We start from the raw sequence: 19,277 nt of genomic DNA, 5'->3' as shown, positions 1-19,277 counted from the left end.
TTCAGCAGTTGACTCATAAGTAGTATTATTTTAAACAGCAGAATGAAACAAAACAAAAAACTGGAAACCACCTAAAGAGTCATTAACAAGAACGTCTTTTGGATGAATTTTTCAGCCATGAAAAACAATGAATACCATATACATGTAAAGATTGATTAACTACACTGTTATTTGAAAGTAACACACTTCGAAGTAATGACTACAGTATGATCTTATCTATGTTTTTAAAAAGATATCTAAAAAATGCACAAAAGCAAATATAGGTGAGACTTTTCAAAAGGAGAAAAGGAATAAAAGGCACTTAATCAGTAGTTGCCTTTTTGCTACTGCAATCACGGTCCTAACTCTTTGAGGGAAAAATGGCTTTCCAACTCCCCTTACCTCCCCCTACTAGTCCTAAGTTTCCATTGAAACAATTTCTTGCCTTCATGGAATCTTTTCTCATTTTCTCCTTCTGTCATTGATACCTAGTCAGTTCTCAATTTGGGATTCTACCCTATCGTGTATTTTCTCTGCCCCAACTCTGAGCAATATTAGACACACATGGGCACACACACACACACACACACACACACACACACACACACACACAGATATCCTTTTCTAACCAGAGCAAAGCAACCCCTATTCCTATCACATTCTCTAAATCTTTTCTACATCCAAGTCCCTACTCCTATCCATAAGTAGCACATCTCACTTCTTTTTGAGTGTTTAAGAATAGCTCTTCAGAGTCACACAGACTCCCTCTTTTATGCCTTAGAATCTTTACACTTTGTATCTGTCTCTGAGAAATGTCTCTTCTTGCCCTGCCAAAGCTAAGATATATCTTTGATATCCCACACCGCGTATTTTCCCGAGAGCTTGTCCCACATGCAGCCTTCTATTATTTGCATGTTAAGGCTCTCCTCTGAGTCTACAGAAATATTCAGATGGCTCCTATCTTAAAAAGAAAAGAAAGAAGAAACAATTCTTGCACATATTGCCTCCCTTATTCATATCCTACTACACCAGCAAGTTACGTCCTTTCTGTTTTATTTGTCTCTGGATCTCTTAAAAGTTTAGCCCCTGCTTCTTCCTTATTGCCTATCCTTTCCTCATCACAAATGCTCTTCACTGTCTCAGAGGGCCTGTTCAGTAAAGTCCAAAGGCCTTTCCCTGGTATCCCAGGCCCAGCCCTGCCTTTGCACTCCTCTCATATCCTCCCCAGCACAGCCTGGGTGATCCCAACTGAAACACGGGCTGTTTCCCACACACACTGTTCCTCTCACATGCTCCCTCAGATTGGCACACTTCCAACAAGCAATGTTTGCCTACTAAAATTCTACCCGTGCTAAATAGCAGCTTGCTTTCTCCAGACCATTCTATGCAGATATAACAATGCCCCCAAGCCTCCTGAAAGGCACATATTCTCTATAGGGTAACTCAGTCTACTACAGAACTACAGAACTTGGAGCAACCTAAGGGTGGAGCCTGGATCAAACATCTTTGTATTCTCATGTAGTACTTTGAATATTGCCATGCATAAAGCAGGCACTCAGCCAATATTTGTTGAAATGAAAGAAAAAGAACTGCTGTATACTTCAGTACATAGCATGAACATAAGTGGAGATAGCAAGAAATATTTTTCTGAACCCTACTGGGGAAACAATCCTCTTGGACACAGAAAACTGTCATCTGGTAACTTCTAAGCCCTGGGGTAGTCCCAGGACAATTGGGGCAGTCCCAAACGAGACCTCCCATTACACTGCCTATGTGTCTTCTCTTGACACTCTCTTTCCCAGGACTCCAGGGAAGAGTGTCGAATTCAAACACCTTGAGGTAACTTCAACTCTTCTTTCCATCTGACTCGGTATGTCCCAGGATAATGCAGCTTAAATTATAAACTATGGATGGAGACAAAATTATATAAATATTAGGGTGTGCCAGGAAACTGAGTATGTTCCAGGACTTATTATTGTGAATTTACCATTATTTGGAATTGACAGAAAGGACCTAGGCTGTGATGTCTACATGGACCAAAACTCAAGTGGGGGTCCTGTGCAATCACAGTAAATCTAGTGTACTTTTTGGCTTATGTGTGCCTAATCTCACATATAAATGAATATAATAAATAAATGAAATTTATTTCATTTCTGTAAAACTAAAATCTACCAGATATGCAAAGTAACTAAGTCTAGGGTGGGTGTGGTAGTAACTTAATCTGAGAAAAATTATTCCATGTAATAAACTATTACCACTGAATATGAAACTGCAATGAATACTGAACCTTATATAGTAACTAAAATCATTTGGAGTCAAAATTCCTTGCAGCAGTACCCAGTCCAATTTGATATATCTAAAAATAATCACAAAGGATTATTTCTTCGGGACAATTGGTTCTAAAAGTCTTTTGCCTTCATGTTGTTAATGGCAGCTATAATACTATCTACAATTTATTGAGTTTCTACTTTGTGTGACAAGCACTGTTTTAAATCCTCTTCATGATTATGCATTTAATCCTCATAACAATCATTAACGGAAGATATTTCTTTCCTTATTTGAAAGATGAGGGACCTTAGAGAAATTAAGTAACTTGCTTAAGTGTATGTGTGTGTGTGTGTGTGTGTATACACATACATACATCTGATAAAGCAGCTCAGCCAGGATATGTACTCAGATTTCTTTGATTCCAAACTCCACACTAATAACCACAGGCAAAAGAAGCAAATCATTAAATATATCATATGTAAGAGCCTTGGTGTTCCATACTAAAATTTCTTTCTTTATATATCCTGTTGCCATTTGGAAAGAACTTCTCATAATATCTTTCCTGAAGCTGACTCATAGAGTGAGACAGAACTACAGGTTAGCAAGTCCTTTGCATTATTCAGTCACCTGAACTAGAGTTTCCCAAACTGTAGTCTGTATTTCATTGGAAGAGATTATTTTAATAGAGAAACAAAAAGAATTATTTTAATAGATTAATTCATTTTAATAAATCTTTTTATTAAAGATAAATCACTGACATAAATGTGATTTTAGGTGATATACAAATAATTTTATTTCACATAAATGTACTTTACTGTGTATTAAAAAAACTAACCAGAACATCAAATCAATGAATTCACAGGAATATAAAGTTTTCTTTTTAAATATATTCATTTCAGTGAAAAAGACAAACTACACTTCATTTCAAAATTGTGCAAGTACCTACATTTTAACAACGGGAAGGTGCTTCACAAAGAATGGAAAATTAAGCAATGCAAGAGAAACGTGACTTCCCAGCACGGAGCGCACACTGTGTGTTTATATCAGAAGGACAGATGAAACCTTTACCTGTGTTACATCCACCCACACCAGGACTCACCTCTGGTGACTGCGTCTAGGGCACAGCCACTTCCTGTTGCTCCTCCTCCAATGACAAGTATATCGAATTCAGACGTGTTTTTCAAAGTCAGTATCTGAGCTTCTCTGGAAGGAGGCTCCCTGTTAACAGGTTCTGAGATGTAGTCTGCTGCTTCAACAAAGGCCAGGTTCACCTGAGGTAAAAGACCATTTTCAAATGTTTGTCTGGAATGCCAATTTAATACATTTTACGATGTACTAAAAAAAGATTTGTAATGGAGATAAGGATAACCAGAGCTAGACCAGAGTCTACAGTCCACATGGAGTGAGTGATAGAACCAACTGCCTTGGAGAAAAAAAAAGTCCTTAAAATTCTGTGGGGTTTTTTTTTTTTTCCATGAATCATAACTATTTAACCGTGGAACACCTGGTTTCAGATTCAATATCTCAACTGATCGTTTTGGTTTCATATACAACCAAGTTCAATTAATTCCCACACTGTACAGCAATTCCCAAATACCTTGTCTAAGACAATTTATAGGAGAACATAAGGAAATGTTTTACCCGGTAGCAGCCATTCATTCAGATAACATTTAGAAGTGTGGAAAGGAGGAGGAAAAAGCACTTTATGCCTTTCCGCAATTTCTTAAAAGTATATGTTCTTCATTCCTTAATTCCCCTGACAAAAATATATTCTTGAGTTTGGGGATCTATAAGTTAAAGTCAGTACAATTAAAAAGAATCTGTTCACAACAGACGTTATTATCCAGTTTAAAATCAGCTCTGGCCAATGGGAATAATATTATATAAAGATTTTAGTCAGAGGCTTCCCCATTCAACGTTTTAACAGAAAATTATAGATTTTATATATTTAATACACGCTATTTCAATTTGTGAAAGCTTTAACAATAATATAATTAAAGCCAGCCATAGCCCCCTAAATGATAATGACCTTCCTTATTTCTAGTTCTTTCATTAGAATATGTTATCATCCTAAATCAGAAATGATGCTAGTCTATATATAAAAAAAAGTAGTAAGTCAGAGTCAAAAGCTTAGAAAAACAGATATGTATCTGTTTTTTCTCCAAAATGCGAATACCAGGTTCGTTCACTATACTGAACAGTGCTGGTCACTGTTGCTCTAACAGTTAGTATTCCACAGATACGTGGCTTCTATTTTCTTTTCTTTAAATCACAGCGTCAGCACAACCCACAAGGGCAGCATTCTTCCCATTCTGCTGAAGGGCCATGCATGAAGCTCTGAACCACAAGGCCAAGCTTCTTCCAGAAAAGGTGGTCTTAGCTCTGACCAAGAGATTGTTCTGATAAGTGATTTTTTATTCATTTAAATAAAATAGACCAAAGTGCTCCTTATAATTGGATTTAATTATTATCAGGCCAATTGGATTTCTATTAAAAAAACCCTAAAAGCCATAGAGCACATTGAAAGAAACCTGGATTAGAATCAGAGGGTCCTGGCTTATATCTTAGCACTTGTGTTTACTAGTAAAGGGACTTTTGACCGATTATCTCTCTGGCTTTGGTTTCTTCATTTGCAATGTGGGATGAAACCCCTGTGATGTCTCTATCTCTTTATCTTTGGGTTACCCTCAGTAAGGGAATCATGATATGAAAGTAGGTAGTAAACTATTAATTACACCAAAGAGGAGTTGTATTATTGTTAAATAATTTGATTCCTTAATAGCAGGGAACAGGAAACTTTCAAAACATATTTTACTAAGTATCATAAATACAAAACGTTATAATCTGGTACCATAATTTTTCAGACTATTAATTCAGATTCCAAACCACAAAAATCTTGCACTTCCTTATATAACTCCTCCTAATTGTCTGCTAATAACCATTTCCCCATGTTCATATTTACATGCATTTAAGGTAACAAGCTAAATAAATGTAACTGGCTAGGTGCTGTGGAGAATATAAGACGCCTTTCAGTCATGGTCTTTGTTTTCCATCATCTAAGGAGAAGAATGAAAAAAACCACACACACACACACACACACACACACACATGGTAAACACATACAAGAACAAATGCCAAAATAGAGGGAAAAAAAAAAAGCACCAAGCTATGACCATTCAGATTAGAGAGGGAGAGTCTTTCATCTGAGGCTTTCAACTGGGCCATGACAGATGGATAAGACTTGAACATGAGACTGACAAGTGACTAAACTGCCAGAGCATTTTCACACATCAAAAGAATTGTGCTGACATTTGCTGCTTGGTAAGTTTTCTAGAAATAGGTGAAAATAAATGTAAGGACGGTACTATGGTAGAGTTCATTAGAACTTGGCAATACTAACAGACCCCATTCTACTCTGCTCACAGGTTGCAACCACGGAGATTAAACTCAGCAGAACCTCTTCTTCAGCAAGTACACCAGATCTGATGGGCGTTTCTCATGCCTTTTGTGCATCTCTCCACTGACTATGCTGTTTCTCCTGCCCTCATCCCCTGCCTCATACTTCTCATCAGTACGCTCTAACCTGTCTCATCCTAACAAACAGTAAAAAATGTCTCTTACATATATTTCTAACAATCAGCCTGAAAATTCTTGAAGTAACTGTATACGCTTGCTTTTCTACTGCCTCACCTCCCCTTCACTCCCCAACTCAAGTTTAATATGGATTTTCACATACACCAGCACCACCACCATGACCAGACCACCAACACTGACCAATGTCCACTATGCTGCCAAACTCAGTGACCAATGTCCACTATGCTGCCAAACCCAGTGAGCACTTTTCATCCTTCATTTCAGTTGTCATCTCAGCACATTCACTCACCTCAGCATCTGGAAGATGTCAGTCTGAAATCCCCTCTCTCTCTCTCTCTCTCTCTCTCTCTCTCTCTCTCTCTCCCTCCAGCCTCTTGAACTCACTCTCTAGTTTCTTTTGGATGTCTATCTGCTGTCCAACATTAATCACTGAGGTTCCTCTTGAGTCTGTCCTATTCACTCTTCTCAGATGACTAAAAACTCTCTCTAGGGAACATCCTCTTCCTCCATATTATCAGATATCTTTCATACCACCCTGACCCTCAATTATGCTCCCCTATTCCAGAACCTGGATATCAAACTTCCTACTTCATTTCGATGTCTTCATTTCGATGTCTCACATTATCTCAAAATTCTACTGATAACTTTATCTCCCCAAACCTTTTTCCCTATAAATTTTCCTCATTTCAGTGAAGGTACCATTATATATCTAGTTGCTTGTGCCACTCTCTTAAGTCTCCTATCTGGTCAGTCACTGAGTTCTATAAATTCCACCACCTAAAACAATTCTCACATCTAGTCACATCATCTTCACTGTCTTTCAAGTCCAGGTATCTTCCCTTTCCTCTGTATTAAAATGATATCCTCCTACAGGTCTTCACACAGTTACCATTCCTCCTTCCAAGTCATTCTCCATACAGAAGCTGGGGTAATGTAAAAACCCAAATAATGTCACTTCCATGTGTAAAGCCCTTCAAGAGCTTTTGACTTAATACAACATAAAGGTAAGCATCTTTAGTTTCTAAGATGCGTCATAGTTTTTCAGAGTAGCTTAAATCTAACAAAGAAATGGACAATACCAAGTGCTGGTGGTGATACAACACAATTGGGACTCTCTTATATTGTTGATGGAGATGCAAAATAATCCAGCCATTTTGGAAAACAATTTGAGAGTTTTTAATAAAGGTGAACATACACTTACCATACAGTGCCCCCCCTCCAGGTGATTTACTCAAGAGAAATCAAAACCTGTGTTCACACAAAAACCTGTAGGCAAATATTTACAGTGGCTTTATTTATAATTGCCAAAAATTATTAAAACCTCGAACATCCTTCAACTGATGAATGACTAAACAAACTCTCGTGCATCCATGCACTGGAATAGTAATTGGCAATAAAAAGAACAAATTACTGATAGTCACAACAACATGAATGGATCTCAAAAGCATCATGCTAAGTCACAGGTTGAAAAGTTATGGCTTTCCACCCAAATCTGGCTGCTACCTATTTTAATAAAGTTTTATTGCAACACAGCCACACCCAATCATTCATGCCTAGTACACGACTGCAATAGCAGAGAGGAGTAGGTGCAACAGAGAAGGTATGGCCTACAAGCCTAAAACATGTACTGCCGGGCCCTTTAGAGAAAAGTTTGCCAATCCCTGTGCCAAGTGAGAGAAGAAAGACTCAGAAGTCTACATAGGGCATGATTCCATTTACATGATGTTCTGTAAAAGCAAAAGTATATGGTCAGAAAACAGATCACTGATGGTCAGGGTCTGGAGATGTGGTGGGGAGGAATGACTACAGAGAATATGAGAGCTTTTGAGGATGACAGAAATGTTCTATATCTTGACTGTGGTGGTGGTTATATGACCATATGCTCTTGTCAAAACTCACAGAACTGTACGTTATAAAGGCTGAATTTTACTGAATGTAAATTACACCCCAAATCATACCTCAATAAACTTGACTTAAAAAATAATAAGGGGCTTCCCTGGTGGCACAGTGGTTGAGAGTCTGCCTGCCGGTGCAGGGGACATGGGTTCGAGCCCTGGTCTGGGAAGATCCCATATGCCGTGGAGCAACTAGGCCCGTGAGCCACAACTGCTGAGCCTGTGTGTCTGGAGGCTGTGCTCCGCAACAAGAGAGGCCACGACAGTGAGAGGCCCGAGCACCGCGATGAAGAGTGGCCCCCGCTTGCCGCAACTAGAGAAAGCCCACGCACAGAAACGAAGACCCAACACAGCCAATCAGTCAATCAATCAATAAATAGAAATACTGTAGAATTATTTAAAATAATAATAATAATAATAAGTAACCATATACACAGCAATTATGCGCCAGGCATTATTATTAGGGTATTACTTTTTTCACTCACTTGATCCTCACAATGACTCTATGAGTTAAGTACTACTATGATTTCCATTTTACAGAAGGAGTAACTGAGACACAGAAGTTAAGCACTTGGCCTATGATTATACAGCTGGTATATGGTAGAGCTAGGAATTGAACTTATGCAGCCTGGTGACACAGACTAAGTTTTACATCACTACAACATACTGATTCCACGTATAATTTGAGAAAAATTAAGAAATAGACTAAATAGTTATAATAGGATGAGATATCACCAGTTATCAAATGCAGAAAGTTTGGGGGTTTTTTTGTGGTATGGTTCTGTCGTGGGGGTTTTGCTGAACAATCCTTCCCAAAATATATTTTTTTAAATATACGGCACTATTGAGGGTAATTTATGACACTACATTTAAAACAACACTTTATTTTTGTTTATTTTTTTCATAAAAGCTGGAAAGTGTTGCAACTGAGAAGCTAAGCACAAGTTTATTTTAGAGGCAGTAAACACAGCCTAAGGCCCTCCTTATAATTATGACAAGAGAAAGACTCATTTGGGCTTCATATGGCTTTGAGTCACAGAAACACATCTGTACTCTACCTTCCCTAGAATATGTCGATTGAGGAGAAATAAAAGAAAAGCAGTAGGAATAAAACAGTAGTGGTAAGTAAGAGCACACTTTAAGAAAAGGGGGCCTTTGTGCTCCAAATCTTCCCAGACCTGCTGATCAAACTTCGCAGACAAATTAATCGAGGCAGTTGATTAACCAGGAATCTGGACTGATCCAGAGATTCTGGGAGAAGGCTTGGAAAGGCAACATGCCCTAAGTCACCTAAGAAGACACCTCACGCACCACTGCACTTCCTTATCCAGTGGAGGCCCTCAAGAATTCTACAGACTGGAGGACAAAACAAAAAAGATAAAGAGGAAATTATAATATTGCTTAACAGGTGGATTAAAGATAGAGAAGAAGCTATAAGAGCCATGGGAGGCATGAGCCAGACCTGAGAAGGTTTCCTGGAAACCACGGCTAAATCAGGTCAAGAAAGTCTAATAGGCATTAGCTGGGTGAAAATGCCAGGAAAGGAAGTAGGCACAGCATGTGCTAAAACCAGAAGTCATTGTAGTGAATTGGTCAGCACACTACTTTCTTAAAAACGTGAGTTACACATCCAATATTTAAAAATTGTTCTCCATATCTGTGACTCTATTTCTGTTTTGTAACATTTGTTCATGTTTTTCAGATTTCACATATAACTAAAAATATACAGTATTTGTCTTTATCTGACGAATTTCAATCAGCATAATACCCTCCAGGTCTACCCATGTGGTCACAAATGGGAAGATTTCACTCTTTTTTTGTGGCTAATATTCATTGCATATATATACCACATCTTCTTTATTCATCTGTCAGTGGACACAGGTTGCTTCCATGTTTGCCTATTGTAAATAACGCAGCAATGAACACTGGGGTGCATGTATCTTATGGAATTAGTGTTTTTATTTTCTTCAGGTAAATACCCAGGTCACCAGAGGGGAGAGGGTGGGAGGATGGGAGAAATAGGTAAAGGGAATTAAGAGGTACAAACTACCAGTTATAAAATAAATAAGTCACAGGGATGTAATGTACACCACAGGGAATGTAGTCATTAATACTCTACTAACTTTGGTGCATAATCTATAAAAATATCAAATCACTATGTTGTACACCTGGAACAAATATAACATTGTGAGTTAACTATACTTCAACTTAAAAATAATATAAATAAATAACATAAGTTGTTATATTTCACATAAAAATTAGGATTTCTTTCTGAGATCAATCTGCTGAAACTGAACAGCAGCTGCTGCCCTTAGGCAGGGCTGTGCACCCTTGTTAGCCCAGGATTTCCACTCACTGGCTTCACACTTTCATCATCCCAGCCTGGCCCCTGCAGGCATATAAGTTTGCTAAGCCTGGACTAAAGACCGGACAAGTTCAGCACTATCAGATTCAGGATCTATTACCTAATTCAGCCACTGACGTCGGAAGAAAGGAGAGCCCAAGACACAAAGCAAACTGCCTTGTGCCTAGCATAAGTCCAAGCACAGATCCAAAACAAAAAATTCTTATCTTGGTAGAATTAGGAGAATACCTAATATTTAGTATTACTTTGATGTTGTTATTTCTGATTATACTTAATTATCGTGAGCTGTGGGGAAGTAGGTGGGGTTTTTTTAACTTGTAAGCAAAGGTTCCTCTACATTTTAAAAACATAAAATTCCTCCAGCATTCTGATAGCAAACATATGGCTTTTGTCAAGAGACTGGCACATAGAACACCTATACAGAATTGAAAGCCGAGCTCATAATCTTTGAGCGTTTATATCCCAGAGAACAAAATGGGATTCAGAATGAGTTCAGTTTTACTATGTCTGTACACCATTAGACTTGCAAATTTAAAAAAATATATATCCTAGACATTTGCAACTTCAGGTGAGACCGAAAACAAGATCTAATAATTAGTGTCTATTTCTGAAAGAAGTGCATACTTAACGACCACATGCAATTAACAACCAGGTTGTCCTGTAATCATGTAGAGTAATAATTGGAGAATAAAGTAGGGTTTCATGCAAATCACTTCTTACTGCAACTATCACTCTCTCTCTCTCTCTTTCTCTCTCTCATTGTGTGATTGAATCATATATATTGATAATGGAATCATTAGATTTAAGGGGAAATTGCTTCATGTTTTGTTGTCACTGAAAAATACCATATTTCCATATTCCTGGAAAGGAAATGCAGTAAGCATCTCCTTAGAATGAATCCTAAGATGTTTTAATGACCTTTCACCTCCTGAATCACTTTGATTCTAAACAATGGTGTTTCTTCTTATACTTAACAGGACAGTAAAAGCAACATTTCTCAATATAAACGTACTGGGTGAGGGATTCATTATTACTCAGTAGGAAGACTGGCTAATGGGTGGACCATCATCTCCAATGGGGACCAGACAAGAGAAAATAAGACAAGTCCATCTTTCTAGGGTGGCTGAGAAAAGAGCTCTAGCTCACCTTGAAGGTGCTATATCGTGCCTTTAAGTGGTTGTGATTCCTTTAAGAAATCGCAAAGAAGCTCTTTTAATACCAATCACGACATAGCCAAACCATTAAATTATAAAACTTTTTTACAGCTGAAAAATAGGGAAAACCCTTTGGCTTTGTCTGAATCTACTTCAAATAAAATCACATAACTACGTGATCTGAGGTTTGAGGGATACGTTTTACCAGTTTTCAAATGAGTATTTTAAAGACATAGAATACGTGTTTGGAGGTGTCTGAACTTGCTATTGCTCTTCAATTCCAATAGTGTGCTGAGAATGAAAGGATCTAGAGAGGGAGCCTGAGAGCAGGGAGTGCACAGAGGGAAGAAGAGCTGCTGCTAGCCCACACACTAACAAGTCGGGTCCCTTGGGTCTTACCATGACACAGAAGGGGGGCTTCCCTGGTGGCGCAGTGTTTGAGAATCCGCCTGCTAATGCAGGGGACACGGGTTCGAGCCCTGGTCTGGGAGGATCCCACGTGCCGCGGGGCAACTAGAGCCCGTGAGCCACAACTACTGAGCCTGCGAGTCTGGAGCCTGTGCTCCGCAACAAGAGAGGCCGCGATAGTGAGAGGCCCGCGCACCGCGACGAAGAGCGGCCCCCGCTTGCCACAACTAGAGAAAGTCTGCGCACAGAGACGAAGACCCAACACAGCAAAAATAAATAATAATAATAAAAAAAAGGAGGGAGTCATCCTTTGACCAGTGAGTAAACGGAGTTTTGTTATTCTTTGGGCAAGTAACTGAGAGAATCAGAATCTGATCCCTGGTTTGACTCCAAATCCCATGTCCTCAGCTCTGCTAGGTTATCTTTCCCTGAATGTGTGGGTTACCTAGGGCTCTAGGTCCACCCACCTTGCAGGCACCAGCGTTGCAGGGAACAGCTGATGGCAGCCAGTGGAATCAGAAGTCTGAGAGAACCTGCTTTGCCCATGGCCAGACACCCCGGGCAGTGACACTGAGGGTTCCACGAAATAGCACTTTTCCTTAAAAACCTCCCTAACACATACATTTGGAAATGAATACAGAACTGAAATGGGACTCACTTCCCCCCCGACCCCACATCCCTCTCAGGTGAATGAAATGCTGATCCAATGAGCCAAAGGACCATTTCCAAGTTTCACAATCCAGATGGCCCTTGGCTGCATTTTTATTTTAAGTTCAAAATAGTTTGGGGTACAATTTGTGATGCATGTTTTCCATTTCTCTGTGAATTATTTCATCAAATATATACACATTTACAATTTTTCTAGTTTATACTCACAAGCACATAATTGGATCTCAGAACTTCTTTGTTGAAAATTCATAAATTTTGAAATAAAGCATGTAAAATTATTTTGCCTAACATTGTTTAACATCTTAAAGCATCTATTTTCTTAATTTGCAAACTCTACCAAAAGGGGGCCTACCTAGCATTAACACAATGTAACTATTAAGCTGGAGATGGAAGCTAGTAGACTTTTCCCAAAGCATTTCTAGAAAGTTTCCTCAGTTCCACAATATCCCTAAAAAGTTTCTTAAGGAGGCCTTAAAATGGATAAATAGTTGAAAGTGAAATGCAAAGTCAAATCAAAATGAATGTCAATGTTGCTCAGTTAGCAACAGCCTACAAGCTCACCAGCTGTCAACGCTAATCATAGCTCAGTCGTTGACTCACTGTGTGACCTATCGCAGTACAGTTAACCTCGCGGATTTTGTATGCCAGCAATAAAATAGCACCACAAACTCCTCGAAGGCCTGATGTGAGTTATAACTCAAAGATATTGCCATGGCCCCACTTTGGGAGCGAAGTGTTAAATAAAAACCAAAATTATAAGGAAAATGATAGGATGCACTTCAAAGAACATTTCCAGCTCTGTCTGCATAATTTCAGTACTTTCATGAAACAAGCCTCTGAGAAACGGTTAACCATATAGAGTTAGTTTCAACTCGCCTTATGGAAAATACAATGTGTTCAGAATCCTCATCAAGCTTTAGATATCAGACACAGCCCCAACATATTTAGTTGTGTTTCTAGGAGAAAAACAATTCTTCCAGTAATCTAGGCACAGGGTTCTAAACAAGAGAAGAAAATACAGTCTTTGGTATACACTCTAACAATAAAACTGTTATCAAAAAATGCAGCTTATTTGTCAAACTGATTAGAAATTAAAGTCAGAACACAGATTTAATGGCTGGATGCTTAAAACTTTTTCTCTTCTTCCAGAGAACACTGCTGGATCACACTTCCCACCCTCCCTTACAGCTGGCTAGAAATGATCCAGTGGGTCAAAAAGCTATAAAACATGGAGAAGACACTAGAATAAAGGGACATAGGTCCGTGAATAACTACAAGAAACAATTCCCCACCTACCCACACTGAAGTGTAATGTGAGTAAGGAAGAAACCTTCATTGTAAGCCACTGAGCTTTGGGAGCTGCTTATTACACCAATTAGCTTACTCCACTTAATACACAAATACGAGATATATTTAGCATTACAACCCAAGATTTGCAATTCCCATACTTTGTATACAGTCCAGAATCTTCCTCTGACGGGTTAGACCCCACCATATAGAAAAATAAATCCATAGAGATAAACCTCCAAAAGGACAGATAATCAAATGCAAGCACCAGCGAACCCTGGTGCAGAGACATTTCTTCCTTCATGTTTAACGTAAGGCTGATGCTGACAGCTCTCTAAGCAGGCGGGTGAACCTTGAAGCCTATTATTCAACCACTAGTCCTTTCTCCTCCTAAATATACATTCTTCTTGTGGTCTCTAACACTACAGTTCCCACCTAAACATTAAAATCAACAAAAATGAAGACTGTTTGAGAACAGTTCCTGTTACAGCACTTTTATAAGATGTTTTTAAGAGAAATGCTGTTTATGAACCTATGAAAAATGCCTCTGGAGATGTAAGACTGTTTACTCAGAGAGAACAGACAAGGCTGGTAGCCAGAACTACCTCACAAAGTTAAAAGCAATCTGGTAAACAGAAAGCCAACGTGTCAGGTGATAATTTCAGCTACATTAGTGCTCGGGAAGATTTCTACTGATTTCAAGCCCACAGATACTCTTTGGCTTAGGAGCCAGAAGAATGTTTACAACTGAGGTTAAATTCTTAAAGATACTAAGTGCATTCAAAAAATAAATAGTTATATTCAATCAAAGATACTATTGAAAAGTGATACTTAAGTAGAATTTTTACAATTGAAATTTTCTCAGTTGACACCTTGTCCTAGATGCTATGCTTATGATTTTAAGTATAACTTAAAAAAGCACTTTTAGTTTTACAAAAAAAATCGAGAGGACATTCCAGAGATTTCCTATATACCTCCTGCCCCACATACTCACAGCCTCCCCCATTATCAACCTCACTCACCAGGGTGGCACATTTTTTACCAAAGATGAACCTACATTGATACATCATAATCACCCAAAGTCAATAGTTTACTTAAGGGTTCACTCTTGATGTTGGACATTCTATGGTTTTGGACAATGTATAATGACATGTATCCATCACCACAGTATCACACAAAGTATTTTCATTGCCCTAAAAATCCTCTGTGATCTGCCTATTCATCTCCCTGCATACATCCCTGGCAACCACTGATCTTTTTACTGTCTCCAAAGTTTTGCCCTTTCTGGAATGTCATATGGTTGGATTCATACAGTGTGTAGCCCTTTCAGATTGGTTTCTTTCACTGAGTAATACGCATTAAGGTTCCTCCATGTCTCCTCATGGCTTGATGGCTCATTTCTTTTTAGTGCTGAATGATGTTCCATTGTGTGGATGGACCACAGTTTATTTATTCATTCGCCTACTGAAGGCCATTTTGATTGATTCCAAGTTTTGGCAATTACGAATAAAGCTGCTACAAATATCCATGTGCAGGTTTTTGTGTGGACATAAGTTTTCAGCTTCTTTGAGTAGATATCAATAGGTGTGACTGCTGGATCATATGGTGAGAATATGGTTAGTTTTGTAAGAAACCACCCAGCTATGGCATTCCAAAGTGGCTGTGTCATTTTGCACTCCCACCAACAGTGAATGAGGGTTCCTGTAGCTCCACATCCTCACTAGTATTTAGTGTGCTTATGATTTTGATTGGTTGTGCTTATAATTTTTTTTTTAATTAATTAATTTATTTTTGGCTGTGTTGGGTCTGCATTTCTGTGCGTGGGCTTTCTCTAGTTGCAGCTAGTGGGGGCCACTCTTCATCGCGGTGCGCGGGCCTCTCATTGTCGTGGCCTCTCGTTGTGGAGCACAGGCTCCAGACGCGCAGGCTCGGTAGTTTTGGCACACGGGGCTAGCCGCTCCGCGGCATGTGGGATCTTCCCCAACCAGGGCTCGAACTCGTGTCCACTGCATTGGCAGGCAGATTCTCAACCACTGCGCCACCAGGGAAGCCCTGTGCTTATAATTTTGATTTCTGTTTGATTGATATTCATCTTAAGGTTTCTCTAACGTCTACCAGTTTCTCTGGCCAGCAGTTAATGTAAGCAGCATTATGCCAATCAAAAGCTCAGCTATTTAAAGAAACCTGGTGTTGTATCTTTCTTATTACGCCAAACAAGGCTAGGTCTATTTCAAATATTTTATATCCTATATCGGGGGGGAGGGGGGAAAGAAAGAGGTATAATAGATACTAAAGACCTACTAATGTGTCAGGTACTGTGATCATATCTTGTATATTCTGAACTGGTTAGTGCTTGGCAGGGGGGGAAAAGCCTGGGAGTAAAGTGACAGTATCTTTACCTTATAAAGAAACTAGAGTTCTGGAAACTTTCATAATCTGTGCACAGTAACAAGCTCACCGAAACCCGGCCACACTTGTTTAACAGACACATTCAGGGAGCTAAATATCTTTTCATTTGAGGATCCATTAAAATAACCCCCAAAGTAGATCTTACTTTGACTAGATATAATCATTCCATTTTTTTTTGCTGCTGCACCAATCCTATCTTTTGAATTTGGGGTCACTGGTACTACCAATCAAAAGACCCTTGTTTACTAGGATCTCTTACAAATAATGTATTGAGAGGGAGAGACCGAGAGTAAAACAATGTTCTCAAAATTCCTATGGATTTTAACTTTCATACATCATTTTGCCTCGCATTAGCATAGGTATTTTTCCTCACAAAGGTGGTATATAGGTTTACCTATAATTCAACTCACCTAATACTATCAACTCACTAACCTCACCACTATCGTGTTTTTCATGTTCCCTTCATTAACATGCATAACAAAGTAAACTATAGCCTTTAGTAATCCACTCAAAGTATAGGCTGTCTCTTACAAAGTGAGAGGCTATTTTGCAAAGCATGAAGATCCTGTCGTTAACAAATATTCCTACACCACTGGCTTTAGGAAAGAATAAGTTTAATTGTATTCCCCTTCAAGCTAAATTCTGATTTACCCTCAAAAACCAGGATTACACCCCCCCAAAAAAACAGAGCTTTCTAAATTGTTTCACCATAGAATCATAACAAATAGTGTAGTACTATATATTCATTAATTTATCAAAAAGACTATATGCACATAACTTTTTAGGAAAATATCACCATATAAATCAAGTCTGCCATAAATTATATAAGCTTAAATAGGAAAAAAAAAAAACACACAGTGGGAACTTCAAGGAGTTTATTACTTACAACAGGAAGAAAGTTTCAGCCAATAATTGGCATTGTCTACCTTGTTACTGGCTCATCTTCAGATCAGGAATCAAGTAGAAGAGAAAACAGAAGGGTGTTTGTGTGACCGTTTGTAGCCATTCTCCTACAAGCTCAGATGAAGGACTGGCCATTTGCTACTAAACCTCAAAGTCTTAACACGGCATCCCTGAACCCAAGGGTCTCCAAAGATGAGAGCAACTTTCGTGCTCACTATATATTCATATAGGTATTCACACTTTATATTCATATCACCTGGGAATAACTAACACTTTTGGCAAGTTTACTATATTCCAGGAATTCTCCCAGGCTTTACTGCTCATCAACGGTCCTATGAGGGAAGTACCACTGTTCTCCCCATCTTGCAGATGGGGGAAAAATGAGGCCTAGAGAATTTGAGAAAATTGCCCATAGTCACTCAGCTGTTCAGAAGCAGAGCTGGGTGTCAGATGCAGACAGCCTGCAAAGACGCTCCAAAGATCGTGTTCTCGTCCTTTCTGTTACGTTGCTGATGAACAGAACATCGATGAGAATCTCTCATTTCCTTGATTCTAATAATATCACTCCTCACACTGAAAAGAGTTTCCCTGCCCATGCATGGTGCAGAAAGAAAAAAATATTCACATCTAGGCTTTGAGAAAGCTCTCTGTGGTTCTCAGGCTTCACCTCAGAGCAGGCTCACAAAGCCTACCACACCTACAGAGTGGGTAATGGAAGGAACACTTTGAGTACGTGGTACATGAGAGGGCCACCCTCAGACCTAAAAGAATCTTTGTTACATCAACCACACCGCTGGGGTTAAAAAGGAGCCCACACCGTTACACCTGTTTCCAGCTAGGACCTAGAAGGTATGAAAGAAATGTGGAGTTTAAAATTTTTTGAAGTTTCCAAAAAAAGGCCTTCACTGTCTAATGAAAAGACAAATGCCCGAGGCAGCCCTCAGTTAAAAGTTTGCAATCCTACCCTAGTTTTGCCCCCATTCTTCCCACCCCCCTGAGGAACCCTCCTGCAGCCCTGACTGTAACGCTCTCCACCACTGCTCCTTGCTAAGGTTTACCACCTCCAAAGCTACCCAGGGCCCTCTCTCCTAATTTAAACTCCATTCTCCCACCAGCTTGGAATTAGAAAAGTAAGCTGTCCCATGAAGTAACACTTCCCTTTCACTAAATAGTAAGGAGACCCGAGAAAAGCAAACTGTCCCGAGAGGAAGACTGGATGTCTTCTAGGTCCCTTCCAATGAAAAGTTTATTATTAAACAGACCTATACTAAACAGTGAATGACAAAGACCTTACTCTTGGAAATCTGCACACCACTGTAGGGGTGTTTGCTTGCTACATCCCTGGTGGGATTTAAGATAGTGCTGGGAAGTTTATATCCCACTACACAGCCTCCTATTCCTTGGCATATAGCTGGTCTGGGGAAGGGAAAAATCAAGAAGGCTTTGTGGAAACCTAGTCACCTACATGTGGGTGAGGAAATAAAAAGAGAGGGAAAATGGAATGAATAGGAAGTCTCTCCCAGACTACTCAAAAAAATCCTACATGTATCACTGGAGGGGGCCTGGAGTGTAGATGCCATCTGTGGTCACAAACCTCCTTCCCTGCAGGTGGACACAGTCAAAAGAGGCCAACATTCCATTCATCTTTCCCCCATCAGCTTCCTCGCTGGAATTGAAGATTTAGGTTGCCCAGCTCCAAAATATAATAACAACAACAATAATAACAGCTCTCTCCTTAGGCCATGATCTCCATCCTTTCTAAATCTGACCTTATTTATCTCAAAAGAAAAAAAAATCTCTAGGCCTCACTTGGGTCAACAGTGGAGACTCTTCAACACTGAAAAACATAACATAAATGTTAATAGTATGCTTGCATGAAGAAAAGCCACACCATGAAGTAAAGTGGAACAAAAAAATCTTTGCTATCACCTCTAACCTCCAACCTGCCCACAAGAAATGCCAGTCTTCACAAACGTCTCTATTTCCTCACCTACAGTAGCTTTTATTCAAGCACCTGAGTAAAAGGTAAGTGAACCACATCTTAGTGGATTTCATTGTTTTCCATTTAATTAATCAAAAAAGTATATACAATAGTTTTCCTTTTATTCTTTTCCTTGCAAGTACAAGCTAATTTAAAAGGGTTTTGTGAGCTGACCTGGCAGCTGAACACTTACAGCACTATCCCGTCACCAAAGGTGCTGAAACAACTGACCGACTTTAACAATCAACCCGTTTGTATTTGGAATACGACCTCTGCCTGTATTTTAGGAAGGAAGCTTTGCACCAGGAATATCAAATGAGCACAAGCTAGGGGCCAGGGGATGCAGAGCTTAGAGTGCAGGAATG

The 19,277-nt window shown here is 39.2% G+C and overlaps 1 protein-coding gene across 2 annotated transcripts in view; it reads right to left on the bottom strand.

Annotated features, from left to right (window-relative positions):
• Window positions 1-19,277, bottom strand: part of GPD2 (glycerol-3-phosphate dehydrogenase 2) — a 132,249-nt gene that overhangs the window by 74,233 nt on the left and 38,739 nt on the right. For both annotated transcript variants that reach the window (XM_007467986.1, XM_007467987.1), the window contains one exon: window positions 3,347-3,518. In XM_007467986.1, the coding sequence (XP_007468048.1) occupies window positions 3,347-3,518 (172 nt within the window). The remainder of the gene's footprint in view (window positions 1-3,346; window positions 3,519-19,277) is intronic.

The sequence above is a fragment of the Lipotes vexillifer genome, unplaced genomic scaffold (genome assembly GCF_000442215.2).
Source record: "Lipotes vexillifer unplaced genomic scaffold, Lipotes_vexillifer_v1.1 scaffold907, whole genome shotgun sequence".
NCBI lineage: Eukaryota > Metazoa > Chordata > Mammalia > Artiodactyla > Lipotidae > Lipotes > Lipotes vexillifer.
Note: the sequence above shows the minus strand (reverse complement) of the source record. Positions and strands in the feature narration are given on the sequence as shown.